At 36.0% G+C, this 15,035-nt stretch overlaps 1 protein-coding gene across 2 annotated transcripts in view; it reads left to right on the top strand.

The window, feature by feature from the left end:
• Positions 1–15,035, top strand: part of exd3 (exonuclease 3'-5' domain containing 3) — a 58,931-nt gene that overhangs the window by 2,208 nt on the left and 41,688 nt on the right. The window contains exons 3-9 of one of the 2 annotated variants that reach the window (XM_057321298.1): positions 2,137–2,201; positions 5,372–5,716; positions 7,501–7,554; positions 7,651–7,790; positions 7,893–7,999; positions 8,109–8,182; positions 8,563–8,601. In XM_057321298.1, coding sequence (XP_057177281.1) covers positions 2,137–2,201; positions 5,372–5,716; positions 7,501–7,554; positions 7,651–7,790; positions 7,893–7,999; positions 8,109–8,182; positions 8,563–8,601 — 824 coding nt within the window. Of the gene's footprint in view, positions 1–2,136; positions 2,202–5,371; positions 5,717–7,500; positions 7,555–7,650; positions 7,791–7,892; positions 8,000–8,108; positions 8,183–8,562; positions 8,602–11,548; positions 11,890–13,673; positions 13,728–13,823; positions 13,964–14,065; positions 14,173–14,281; positions 14,356–14,735; positions 14,775–15,035 lie in introns of those variants that run through there. The other variant, XM_057321297.1, reaches the window with a different exon arrangement.

Raw genomic sequence — 15,035 nt, 5'->3', positions numbered from 1 at the left:
GGGGGCCACAGATTTTGTGTCAATTCATGAAATACAGAAATTTATCATACATTTTATTCAATCAGAATAATAAGCCCACCAACCAAAATAATTGATGTTCCAGCATTGTATAACTGAATATTTTGGTTTAATTAAAATTCTAAATTTAAGAAGTCTTTCTTTATTGGGGGGGGGGCGCAGAGCGGTGCACCCTACAAAAAGCGGGAAAAAGTTTGAGAAAAAGTTTGAGAACCACTGACCTAGTAAGTGAGCAACTTACATTCTCTGTAGTATAAATGCACAAATCTAGATCTTTAGTACGGTTTAAGCTTCTTGGAAGTGAAAGTCATACTCTCTATGAACTTCTGTAAGTACATACCTGTCCCCTTTAATAACTCTTTCACTTTTCTCACTTCCCATTGACTAGCTGCATAGTCCACATTCCTTAATGTCCTTCCGCCTCATTTTCCTCTTATGTGTGTGTTTGTGTTAAAGAATGAGGTTAGGGTGGGGTAGACACGCAGATGAGAAAATATACATTTATGTGTGTGCGCGTGCCATTTCTCTGGTATGTTCACACGGTGCTGTCACACCATCTCGGAAAGTCAACTGATGAGAAAAGATCAGCCTAAATGATGTTTGAACGGCCTGTTAAGCTTTCACTGAGCTATTGTGTCTAAATGCGATGAGCTCCGTGCAGGAATATGCAGCCCCGCAGCTCGGCTGACGTGCGTGGCGGCAGGAGGGGGTTTACACCGAGAGTGGACGGAGAAAAGCCCTTTGCACCACTTTCCCAGGCTGTAGGTCGGGAAGGCTGGATTTTTTACACCGTGACCACCGTGTTGCCCTTTCCGGGGGAAATCCGAGACAAACACGGGGGGTGACGGGGGAGGTGGGGGGGACAGGAAAACCTGCCCTGGGAAGAAGGAGAGGGAGGGAAAAGCAAGGTGTTGGCCACACAGCATGAGAGAGAGTCTGTTGCTTTCAGGGCTGCTTAAAGCACCGTATACCTCCCCCGCCATTTCTCTATTGTCATCGGCCTCCCCTAACTCACCCCCACCTTCCTCTTCAGGCTCGTCTTCTCGCAGTTTTGTCGACTGAAATCACCCCCCAAAACACAAAGCCCCAACACCTCTTGAGCAACAATAGGGCTCCCCGTTACGCGTATTAAATGTTAATTTTCTGACCCGTTTTGCTCAATTCAAATGCGGTGTGAAGTATCCACATGCATCAATGGCTGAGAGAAAGAGTCAAGGAGTGCATTACAAAGGAAATAAGAGTTAAACCTGTATACTGTATTTGAAAGAAAAGGTTGCTCTTTAGGTCTCAGGGTGGCGGGAAAGCCAGTTAAAGGGATAGTTCACCCAAAAATGAAAATTCTGTCATCATTTACTCACCTTCGAATTGTTCCAAATCGGTCTAAATTTCTTTGTTCTGATGAACACAGAGAAAGATATTTGGAAGAATGCTTATAACAAGACAGATTTTGCCCCCCATTGACTCCCATAGTAGGAAAATTACAATGGTAGTCAAAAGTGCACCAGGACTGTTTGCTGTCCTACATTCTTCAAAATACCTTCTTTTGTGTTCAACAGAACAAAAGAAATCATAAAAGTAATTTCTCCTGCTATGGGAGTCAATGGGGTGCAAGAACTGTTTGGTTACAAGCATTCTTCAAATATCCATCTCTTTGTTAATCAGAACAAAGACATTAATACAGAATTGGAACAACTCGAAGGTGAGTGAATGATGACAGAATTTTCATTTTTGGGTGAAGTATCCCTTTAAAACAGCGTCTGGTCTTTAAAGGCACCTTATCCTGTTTCTCACGGAAGCATGGCATGTTACGGAAGTTGACTGAAAAGGTGGAGTTTGTCAGACAAGTTTTAAATTCCCCTCTGTCTGTGATCACAATTTCGTTTGATGCTTCTATTAGCACAGAAATGACACAAACAGGGATATGGAAAATTTCCGAAAAATAAACTTCTTATGTTAAAAATGGTAAGATTGCTGAAGTTGGACTTGATAAGCAAAGTTCAACTACCGCTTGAGTCACTTTCCATAACTCTAATTTAATAAAAAGGAGAAAAGGCCAAAAATGAGAACGCAGATAAAAACGCATTGATTTGACAAACAGGAAGTGTGTTTGTGCTGCAGGTTTTGACCTGGTTGGTCTGCAGGAGCACCTCTGTGGCCTGTGGAACAGGAAAGAGCAGGAGGAGGTAAGAAACTCATGTCATTAAAATCTCTTTAAAAGCAGCATGTTGTGTGCGACATTGAGAGAATGTAGAGCATACTTGCTGTTGAGAGAAGAACTTGACTCAGGTTTTAGAATGGGTTGATTCAATACACAATTGACCATAATTGGTCATAATAATTTTTGTTAAATATATGGACGTTCAAAATCTCGCTAGAAATGTGGTAGAAATGTGTTGACAATAACAATAAAACATGTTTAAATTATCACTTACATTACTGTTCAGATGTTATATGATGTCATTTTTTCATTAACCTTCTAAATTCAATTTTAGATTTATTTCTTTTATAATGGAAAGTTGCAAAATTTTTTTCGAAACTGTTGATTTGGAGCAAATGATAAAAAAGCTTAAAATAGATGCAAACGCCTCCTTGGGTAAATCTTTAAAAAGCTGACTGATAAAATGCCACATTTTTCTATTTCACTTTTTTAATTCAGGTTAAAGGTGACTATTAACATAGTTTTTACTTATTTGCATGTGTTTAGTCATGCAACAGTTCTATAGTTCCAGTTGTTCAGTAGTTATTTCAGCAAGTAGTTATTTCATAGATTTGTTGAGTTTGCTGTTATTCAAAAATGTCAAAAAATTCTAATGAAGAATGAGGAAGTGAGGCTAAATTTAAAAAAATAGTCGTATTCATATTACATTTTCAGATTGATATGTATTTATATACAGCACCAGTCAAAAGTTTGGAAACACTAGCATAACCTTTATCCGTTTAGGGTAATAGTGAACTTTTCGAAACTATAGAGTAGCACAATTTTAACTTATGTTGTGCATCCAGAATAAATCAAAACGGTTATATTTTAGCATCTTCCAAGTTACCACCTTGGCAAGAATTAGCAAAATGGTTCTCTTGGCATTTTAAGGCCCTGTTTCACAGACAAGGTTTAGCCTAAGCCAGGTCTATTCCTTGGTAAAATTAGGATATTTAAGTCGCTTCTATTAAAATGCCTTATAGATAAAAATATTACTGGTGTGCATCTTGAGACAAAACAAAATATTTAAGATAACAATGGGGTTTTTGGAAGAAAGGTTTCTGTTTTTCGATAACCTCTTCTTTGATGAACTTGTATTTTATTGAAGAACTTGACGACATTTTGATACTTTTCAACGGCTCAGAAGAGGAATAACAACTTTTTTATGAATGTAGGAACAGTTTTTGTGATTCGATTAAATTCAATATGGAATATGATGATAAGGAGCTTCCATTTCTTGACACCAAGTCTTGAAAATGAATCAAACCTTATCCACAACAATATATTGCAAACCGACAGAAACAGTGTGTGACATGCTTCAAGCTGTCATGTGCGACCATTGAAACAGGGTCGTAATATAAAGACGTATTTGTTCTAATAGAACAGACTTTGATATCGAGTCAAAAAACTGCCCGATCAATTTCTGGCACGTGGATATAAAAAAACAAAGGCTCGATTTGACCTTGAAAAAAGTAAACGATTTAAAGGATTTTTCAATTAAGATTTCTGGAAAAAAGACAAAATCTTTGGTTTTATGCTGGACCACATATGCACCAATTGGTAAGGATCTCAAAAATATTGTCAAAAAACACTACATTTTGCATCTGTACTTAAGATATGCCAAAGATTTGTTTAAAAATGGGCCATTGTTTGTGTATTCTAGGGGAAGAAATTTATGAGATTATTTGGTGCATGCTGACGCAGACACTTCAGAAATGTATTCAAGAACGATCAAAGGGCCAATGGGATTTTTACATGCAGACACTGTTTAGCTTGTCACCATCTTAAAAAGTAAATAAGGTAAAAAAAATCAGGAATTTGAAAACAGACATGATTTTATATCTTGTCGTTCAACCAATGTAATACATCTGCTTTCTTGTCCATGTGGTTTCCATAAATAGAGCTGACAGTAAATCACATGTAGCTCGACATTTCACAGAATTAAAGCATTCAGTTAATGAATTGTCTTTTTGTGGAATAGACCTATACAGACCTAGAACCGAAACTATTACAAACTGAAATTAAATGGATTTTTCGTCTTAACACTGTACAACCAAATGATGGTTTATTAAGATTGTCTGATTGACCGTTTCTCCTCCGGATATAATTGTCTATTGCTAATGAAAGTGCTGATTTATCATTAATTGAATAGTTGATTGGACACGGGTGTGTTGATATGTAAGTGATATAAATGTGAAGAGTTTCGAGAGAATGTGAAACACCGAAAGAAGGTCATACGTGACCGAAACGTTTGTTGATTTTAAACATGCACTGAGCACTTTATTTAGCAGCTTTTGAATAAAGATGATTGCTAATATCTCGGCCTGTAATCCTTTTTTGGAGACATAGCGAACAAATTTCAAGAAGTGAGCTTCTTGCTCTTGGATGGCATTGATGTTTTAACATATGCCAGGGTAATTTATTTTCAGTTAAGACAGCTCAAACTTTCATTTTAGTCTGGGACTAGTCTTAAGCCTTGTCTGTGAAACCGGGCATACAAGTCAGTGTCTTAAAGGGATAGTTCACCCAAAAATAAAAATTCTGTCATCATTTACTCACCCTCAGGTTGTTTCATATGTACTGTATATAAATGTATTTGTTCTGTTAAACACAAATAAAGATATTTGTAAGAATGTAAGCAATTTTCAGTTTTGTGACAACATCCACTACCATAGTAGGATTTTATTTTTTTTATATTTAAAAACACAAAGAGAGATATTTTGAAGAATTTAGGAACACAAACAGTTCTGGGGAACCTTTGACTACCATTTCATTTCTTCTACTATGGCAGTCAATGATGTCACAGAATTGAAAATTGCTAACATTCTTCCAAATATCTTTCTCTGTGTTCATCAGAACAAAGTCATTTATACAGGTATGAAATTACACGAGCTCTTATTTGCTGGGTTTTTTTATCCTTATTTGTTCCACGTCATCCATTTCAAAAATGTTTTTTATTTTTGTGTTCTGTAATGAAAGTATTTGATATGTTGGCACAATATAATTTCATGTCTGCTAATGCAATGTCAAACATTTCAGCGTACACCTTGATATTAAGATCATTCAACATTTTGTTTTAGTCAAGCGTTTCCAAACTTGACTATATAAATATTGAGTGATGGCCCATCTGAAAAGCCCCTTCTCCTCTTCCCTCAGCTGCGGCAGGTGTTAGCAGAAAGCTTCTCTCAGATGAAGGAACCTCTAGCTGGGCTGCTGGATGTGCTGGAGAACTGTTTTACCACCCAGAAGAACAAATCTACCACCCTGCCCCAGTTTATCCTCGCAGAGTTCACGCGCTGGAAGACAAATCCCAAGGCCAGTTTAAAAGGTCTTGGGGATGAAGCGAGGCTGCGTTTACAGCAGCAGGCCTTAGGGCTCCTGATGGACTCGCAGCCGGGGTATATGGAACCCCTGCTGACCATCTACCAGCTGAGCTCACTGGAGAAACCGCTGTTGATCGAGCATGTGTCCTTCCTACACGACTGCTGCTGTTACAAAGAGGTGCGTGGGGTCATCTTCAGTTATTACAAGCGGATTCACAGTTTTTGCTTTGGAAACATAATTCGATGATATATATATATAGAGAGAGATGTAGATGTTGTATTGGCCTTGCCAGTAAAATAGCCAATATTTGACATTTAAGATTATTGGCATTTTCTGATACACGAGCTTCCGATTGTCTGTATTTTTTAATCAATCGAAAAATTGTTTGACAAAATGAATGTTCATTTCATTGAATACATTTAACATGTATGTAATGTGGCGTAATGTCATGGTCACATTTTACCCCAAAGAAATATTTGCTTGGGAAAAAAAAGCTTTTTTTGTATCGCAGATATTGTTTTCTTGAGAATTAGGGACATCCTAAAATACTTAAGTACATTTTTATTAAATTAGTTATATTATTGATGATTATCACTTATGTGAGATGGTTTCAACGAACACGCGCCTGGCACGAAGTTAACTTCTGGCCTGTTTGGTTATAGTATAACAATCAATTTTATATTTACTTATATTCATTTATATTAATATTTTATTGTATATTAATTGTATTACATTAAATTAAAACTACTCAACAGTCTTTGCGGAGGTCTACAGGAAGTTAAGTTTGGGCCACATAACGTTTGTTTATGTTATTGCCGCTGAAACCGTCAATACGTTTATTTACTGTATATTGTTAAAAAAATACATTAGCACAGATTACAAGCACTACAACAAAACCATGATATGTATATTCTTAAATGGGTCATTCTCACGAAACCGCTGAAACATCATGGCAGTAAAGATTTGAATTATAAAACACAAAATTTGATAACACAATAAATTATCATAATAAAGATAATTGTGTTCTCTACCTTGGACAAAACATAATTTTGACGAAGGAATTAATTATTTATGTATTTTATTACTTTTTCTGATGAAATTCTCATAACCGTAACGCATCCCTATTTGTTTGTGTGCATCATATGTTGTAATTTAAACCGAGTAAAAACAATTGGATGTTCTACGAGACGTTCTAAAATGACAAAAAAATCATTGACAGATTATTCATGTATAATAAAAATGAATAAATATCATCCTCGGTAACATTTTTAAATGACGCACACAACGCACACAAATATATTTACATCAAGTTTAATTTTATGTGAAGAAACACATCTACTAGTACCTTTTAAATAGCTAACAAGTTAACAAATTCATTTATATTTTTCTTGTTAAAAACGTAATATTCTCTTATCACGCTGTGTACACAACTTTTCCCCTTCTCATTACCGATACAGGTAGCTTTTTCACATTTAAAGAAATTTCACATTCTATTAAGATGTAATTCAGTAATGTCTTATTATGTGTGATTAATAAAAACCTGCTTGGGCATTATGGCTTCGCTTGTTTTTAGCAAAACATGCTACGAGATTGACGGTTTTAAAAGGTTACGGTAATGAGAAAATATTTTTTTTACAAATTGTGTTAAACTGTCAGTAAAAGTTTAGAAATGAATGCCTTTAAACGTGTCATACCTTGCTTTAAATGAATATAAAGGAAATTTGTGTTTTTAAGAGAATCATGTTTGACATCTTGAAAGCAAGATTCCGCAGAATCATCCAAATATGATTTATGCGTTATTATATCAATAATATATAATTATTATATCAAATTTTGCATTATACGTACATAGGAACTAAAGAAGTATATAGAAGCATTATTTAAATTAAGTTATGAAATTGTCAATATTTAACAATACCAGTGTAAGTACAAGTACACAGTGTGTGTGTGTTTTATAACAGGCGCTGGTGTTTAGTGTCAAAGTTGATCTTCAGAAAGATCTTGACATGGAAAAGGTGAGATCAGCCCTCACAATATGATTAATAAATAACCTTAATTCTTTTAAGAACACCGTTCAACTCAGTTTCCCTGTTGTCTGTTCATCCTTATAGATGTGTGTGCCTCTCATTCTCCTGGACAAACTACCTCTAGCAGAGATGTATGTACGCGGCCACTCGAACCTTCAGCATCGGCTGGTCACACTGCTGGATTCCTGGTGTGATCCAGACTTTAACATTCAGACTCTGCTCAGGTGAACGGGTGTATTCTCTCTAAAATGATGATGTTTCCAGGGACCCTATACTGTGTATTGTTTTATCCCTAATGGTTTTAAGTGAATGTTGTTTGGTTGCAGTCAGTACCCACAGCTGGTTCTCTCCAAGCATCAGACGGATCAGATTCAGCCCAAACTCCTCAGCAAACACGTCTTCAGGCTGATGGAAAAATTCTGCATCGACCCTAGTAAGTCACATTGTGTGCCGTAGCTCCATGTTTTTCATCATTCATGTGGTGCGTGGTAAATATCTGCAAATGGAATTTTACCTTACAAACATGTCTCATTTAACTGAAGGTATGTGCCTGAATTCGGTCTACAAGAGAAAGCTGGACTCACTGAGATTTCTTATGTACAAGACATTCGGAGAGGTGAGAACTCCAGTTTCTGATTTTTTTTTGTGTATTTCACAGCGTGACACATTTCTGTTTTTAAAAACTTGTCTTATGTAACCGCTTTCATTGTACTTGGTATTATCACTCGACATTACTTCCTGTTTTCTTGTGAAATATGTAACATTACTAAGGTAAAATACATTATAAATGCAGGCGAATATTGTCTTTATAAGATGATAACTTTAAAAGATAAAAGTTAGTCCTTGTCGTTCAATCTGATTTTCTTTGTGGATGCTATGACATGTTCTCTTTCTGTAAGTGTTATATTATGACCATGGAGCACACTTTATTGTGATGTTGGCTTATTCTATCATTTCAATGTCTTTTTGTGATGTGTCTTTCTCTTGATCTGACAGAAATCAATGTCTGAAGACAACTGGAGAGATCATGTTCAGGTAGTTACTATTTTTGGGTTGACTTAACATTTCAACATGTTCAAGGGACAGTTCACCCAAAAATGAATATTCTGTCATGAATTGCTCACCATCTAGTTGTTCCAAACATATAAAAATGTCTTTGTTTGTTGGACACAAAGAAAGATATTTGGAAAAATGTTAGCAACTGACATTTCTGGGGCATCATTGACTACCATAGTAGGAAAAATGTAAATGGTAGTCAAAAGTGCACCAGAACTGTTTGCTTTCCTAAATGTTCAACAGAAAAAAAAAGATACACGTTGTTCATGCTTAAGGCTTAAACCCTACCCCTAAATACCAAAGTTTGGCATACAACTTGTTTGGCAACCATCCGCAACTTCCAAGCAACGCCCCTAGCAGGGAGGCAAACTCATCGTGGTGAAAAAAGGTGACAATGATGCGAGACCTCCAATGCATTTAGAAATCTGGCATTGCATTGTGGCGTCTATGAACGCTTGTAGACTAGCACATACTGTAGCGCAGCTAATGTGTAGATAGATCGACAGAGCAAAACATTAAGAAGCAGTTTACCGCCAACTCCGTGCACTTATTAGCACATTTAACATTACAGGGAGTGACGGGTGATGTGACAGACAACTAGTTGTCCAGTACAATTCCTTTTACACATCAGAGCGTCTCCGTAAATGCAGGGATAGCAGTTGTCAAGGTGTTTTAACGCACTTANACAAACTGAAATTAAATGGATTTTTCGTCTTAACACTGTACAACCAAATGATGGTTTATTAAGGTTGTCTGATTGACCGTTTCTCCTCCGGATATAATTGTCTATTGCTAATGAAAGTGCTGATTTATCATTAATTGAATAGTTGATTGGACACGGGTGTGTTGATATGTAAGTGATATAAATGTGAAGAGTTTCGAGAGAATGTGAAACACCGAAAGAAGGTCATACGTAGGCTGTGCGATTTGGGGAAAATATCTAATTGGATTTTTTTGACAGACATTGCGATTGCGATTTGATTTGCGATTTTAACTTTTCTAATTCAAGCTTCAGCTCAATATTGTTGTGTGGAGCACAGTATGGGTATAATTACCCTGCTGAAAGAAAACAACAACAAAAAAACATTACAGAAATTCAATTGTTTCCATTAAAACCATTACAAAATTCATTTTTGTAGTGTGTTTTGGGCATTATTCAAATAGGGCTTACTGTTGTTCAATTGGTTCCCAGCTTCAAGATTACATCACACCAATAGAATCCAAATACCAGTGTACACTATTATAGTTTCCATTAAAACAAATACAACTCCCATTGTAACCCTTAAATCCATAACATTTTCTATTGTGTTAGTGAATTATTAAAATAGTTCGTTACATAGGCTGATTTATTATTTTTTAAGTATGTGGGATTTTTTAAAACAAGTAGAAAATGTGCTGAATGTTTAATTTCATCCAAGTGAAATTAGCAAAACAGTTAGATAGAATTTACATTTGTTTGAAACCGGAGCTAGGCGTGAGTTACACAGGGTGCGCGCGTGCGTCAAGGCAACAGGCTGTGTGTGCGCTTCAAGTTTAAAGGCTCGTCTCGAGACGAGCGAGTATGAAACGGCTATGTGTGCGCGTCAAGTTTAAACGGCTCATCCGCAGACGCGCAACGCGGGGAAGAGGCGCGAGTATAACAGGCGTGTGTGCGGTCTTCTGAATTGGATGGTTTTTAGTATTTATTTGCCTAATATGATCGATCTGACTCTGCAGATGCCATAATAACACACACACTCTCTCTCTCTCCCGCTTTCTGTTTGTTTGTTTTTGTTGATTAGTGCATAGGATGGAGGTGCGCTCACTCGTTGGTTAGCAAGAATGCCACTCAAAGCGGGCTTGGAACAGACGCGTTTCCTATATTTCACATCGTTTCACATCGCAGCCTCTTGCGATTAGCAAATCGCAACGTCTCACATCGCGATTGCGATTCGATTTCGATTAATGTTCAGCCCTAGTCATATCGTACGGTTCGAGAGAATGTGAAACACCGAAAGAAGGTCATACGTGACCGAAACGTTTGTTGATTTTAAACATGCACTGAGCACTTTATTTAGCAGCTTTTGAATAAAGATGATTGCTAATATCTCGGCCTGTAATCCTTTTTTGGAGACATAGCGAACAAATTTCAAGAAGTGAGCTTCTTGCTCTTGGATGGCATTGATGTTTTAACATATGCCAGGGAAATTTATTTTCAGTTAAGACAGCTCAAACTTTCATTTTAGTCTGGGACTAGTCTTAAGCCTTGTCTGTGAAACCGGGCATACAAGTCAGTGTCTTAAAGGGATAGTTCACCCAAAAATAAAAATTCTGTCATCATTTACTCACCCTCAGGTTGTTTCATATGTATATAAATGTATTTGTTCTGTTAAACACAAAGAAAGATATTTGTAAGAATGTAAGCAATTTTCAGTTTTGTGACAACATCCACTACCATAGTAGGATTTTATTTTTTTTATATTTAAAAACACAAAGGGAGATATTTTGAAGAATTTAGGAACACAAACAGTTCTGGGGAACCTTTGACTACCATTTCATTTCTTCTACTATGGCAGTCAATGATGTCACAGAATTGAAAATTGCTAACATTCTTCCAAATATCTTTCTCTGTGTTCATCAGAACAAAGTCATTTATACAGGTATGAAATGACACGAGCTCTTATTTGCTGGGGTTTTTTTTATCCTTATTTGTTCCACGTCATCCATTTCAAAAATGTTTTTTATTTTTGTGTTCTGTAATGAAAGTATTTGATATGTTGGCACAATATAATTTCATGTCTGCTAATGCAATGTCAAACATTTCAGCGTACACCTTGATATTAAGATCATTCAACATTTTGTTTTAGTCAAGCGTTTCCAAACTTGACTATATAAATATTGAGTGATGGCCCATCTGAAAAGCCCCTTCTCCTCTTCCCTCAGCTGCGGCAGGTGTTAGCAGAAAGCTTCTCTCAGATGAAGGAACCTCTAGCTGGGCTGCTGGATGTGCTGGAGAACTGTTTTACCACCCAGAAGAACAAATCTACCACCCTGCCCCAGTTTATCCTCGCAGAGTTCACGCGCTGGAAGACAAATCCCAAGGCCAGTTTAAAAGGTCTTGGGGATGAAGCGAGGCTGCGTTTACAGCAGCAGGCCTTAGGGCTCCTGATGGACTCGCAGCCGGGGTATATGGAACCCCTGCTGACCATCTACCAGCTGAGCTCACTGGAGAAACCGCTGTTGATCGAGCATGTGTCCTTCCTACACGACTGCTGCTGTTACAAAGAGGTGCGTGGGGTCATCTTCAGTTATTACAAGCGGATTCACAGTTTTTGCTTTGGAAACATAATTCGATGATATATATATATAGAGAGAGATGTAGATGTTGTATTGGCCTTGCCAGTAAAATAGCCAATATTTGACATTTAAGATTATTGGCATTTTCTGATACACGAGCTTCCGATTGTCTGTATTTTTTAATCAATCGAAAAATTGTTTGACAAAATGAATGTTCATTTCATTGAATACATTTAACATGTATGTAATGTGGCGTAATGTCATGGTCACATTTTACCCCAAAGAAATATTTGCTTGGGAAAAAAAAGCTTTTTTTGTATCGCAGATATTGTTTTCTTGAGAATTAGGGACATCCTAAAATACTTAAGTACATTTTTATTAAATTAGTTATATTATTGATGATTATCACTTATGTGAGATGGTTTCAACGAACACGCGCCTGGCACGAAGTTAACTTCTGGCCTGTTTGGTTATAGTATAACAATCAATTTTATATTTACTTATATTCATTTATATTAATATTTTATTGTATATTAATTGTATTACATTAAATTAAAACTACTCAACAGTCTTTGCGGAGGTCTACAGGAAGTTAAGTTTGGGCCACATAACGTTTGTTTATGTTATTGCCGCTGAAACCGTCAATACGTTTATTTACTGTATATTGTTAAAAAAATACATTAGCACAGATTACAAGCACTACAACAAAACCATGATATGTATATTCTTAAATGGGTCATTCTCACGAAACCGCTGAAACATCATGGCAGTAAAGATTTGAATTATAAAACACAAAATTTGATAACACAATAAATTATCATAATAAAGATAATTGTGTTCTCTACCTTGGACAAAACATAATTTTGACGAAGGAATTAATTATTTATGTATTTTATTACTTTTTCTGATGAAATTCTCATAACCGTAACGCATCCCTATTTGTTTGTGTGCATCATATGTTGTAATTTAAACCGAGTAAAAACAATTGGATGTTCTACGAGACGTTCTAAAATGACAAAAAAATCATTGACAGATTATTCATGTATAATAAAAATGAATAAATATCATCCTCGGTAACATTTTTAAATGACGCACACAACGCACACAAATATATTTACATCAAGTTTAATTTTATGTGAAGAAACACATCTACTAGTACCTTTTAAATAGCTAACAAGTTAACAAATTCATTTATATTTTTCTTGTTAAAAACGTAATATTCTCTTATCACGCTGTGTACACAACTTTTCCCCTTCTCATTACCGATACAGGTAGCTTTTTCACATTTAAAGAAATTTCACATTCTATTAAGATGTAATTCAGTAATGTCTTATTATGTGTGATTAATAAAAACCTGCTTGGGCATTATGGCTTCGCTTGTTTTTAGCAAAACATGCTACGAGATTGACGGTTTTAAAAGGTTACGGTAATGAGAAAATATTTTTTTTACAAATTGTGTTAAACTGTCAGTAAAAGTTTAGAAATGAATGCCTTTAAACGTGTCATACCTTGCTTTAAATGAATATAAAGGAAATTTGTGTTTTTAAGAGAATCATGTTTGACATCTTGAAAGCAAGATTCCGCAGAATCATCCAAATATGATTTATGCGTTATTATATCAATAATATATAATTATTATATCAAATTTTGCATTATACGTACATAGGAACTAAAGAAGTATATAGAAGCATTATTTAAATTAAGTTATGAAATTGTCAATATTTAACAATACCAGTGTAAGTACAAGTACACAGTGTGTGTGTGTTTTATAACAGGCGCTGGTGTTCAGTGTCAAAGTTGATCTTCAGAAAGATCTTGACATGGAAAAGGTGAGATCAGCCCTCACAATATGATTAATAAATAACCTTAATTCTTTTAAGAACACCGTTCAACTCAGTTTCCCTGTTGTCTGTTCATCCTTATAGATGTGTGTGCCTCTCATTCTCCTGGACAAACTACCTCTAGCAGAGATGTATGTACGCGGCCACTCGAACCTTCAGCATCGGCTGGTCACACTGCTGGATTCCTGGTGTGATCCAGACTTTAACATTCAGACTCTGCTCAGGTGAACGGGTGTATTCTCTCTAAAATGATGATGTTTCCAGGGACCCTATACTGTGTATTGTTTTATCCCTAATGGTTTTAAGTGAATGTTGTTTGGTTGCAGTCAGTACCCACAGCTGGTTCTCTCCAAGCATCAGACGGATCAGATTCAGCCCAAACTCCTCAGCAAACACGTCTTCAGGCTGATGGAAAAATTCTGCATCGACCCTAGTAAGTCACATTGTGTGCCGTAGCTCCATGTTTTTCATCATTCATGTGGTGCGTGGTAAATATCTGCAAATGGAATTTTACCTTACAAACATGTCTCATTTAACTGAAGGTATGTGCCTGAATTCGGTCTACAAGAGAAAGCTGGACTCACTGAGATTTCTTATGTACAAGACATTCGGAGAGGTGAGAACTCCAGTTTCTGATTTTTTTTTGTGTATTTCACAGCGTGACACATTTCTGTTTTTAAAAACTTGTCTTATGTAACCGCTTTCATTGTACTTGGTATTATCACTCGACATTACTTCCTGTTTTCTTGTGAAATATGTAACATTACTAAGGTAAAATACATTATAAATGCAGGCGAATATTGTCTTTATAAGATGATAACTTTAAAAGATAAAAGTTAGTCCTTGTCGTTCAATCTGATTTTCTTTGTGGATGCTATGACATGTTCTCTTTCTGTAAGTGTTATATTATGACCATGGTGCACACTTTATTGTGATGTTGGCTTATTCTATCATTTCAATGTCTTTTTGTGATGTGTCTTTCTCTTGATCTGACAGAAATCAATGTCTGAAGACAACTGGAGAGATCATGTTCAGGTAGTTACTATTTTTGGGTTGACTTAACATTTCAACATGTTCAAGGGACAGTTCACCCAAAAATGAATATTCTGTCATGAATTGCTCACCATCTAGTTGTTCCAAACATATAAAAATGTCTTTGTTTGTTGGACACAAAGAAAGATATTTGGAAAAATGTTAGCAACTGACATTTCTGGGGCATCATTGACTACCATAGTAGGAAAAATGTAAATGGTAGTCAAAAGTGCACCAGAACTGTTTGCTTTCCTAAATGTTCAA

Source organism: Triplophysa rosa, linkage group LG22 (assembly GCF_024868665.1).
Source record: "Triplophysa rosa linkage group LG22, Trosa_1v2, whole genome shotgun sequence".
NCBI lineage: Eukaryota > Metazoa > Chordata > Actinopteri > Cypriniformes > Nemacheilidae > Triplophysa > Triplophysa rosa.
Note: the sequence above shows the minus strand (reverse complement) of the source record. Positions and strands in the feature narration are given on the sequence as shown.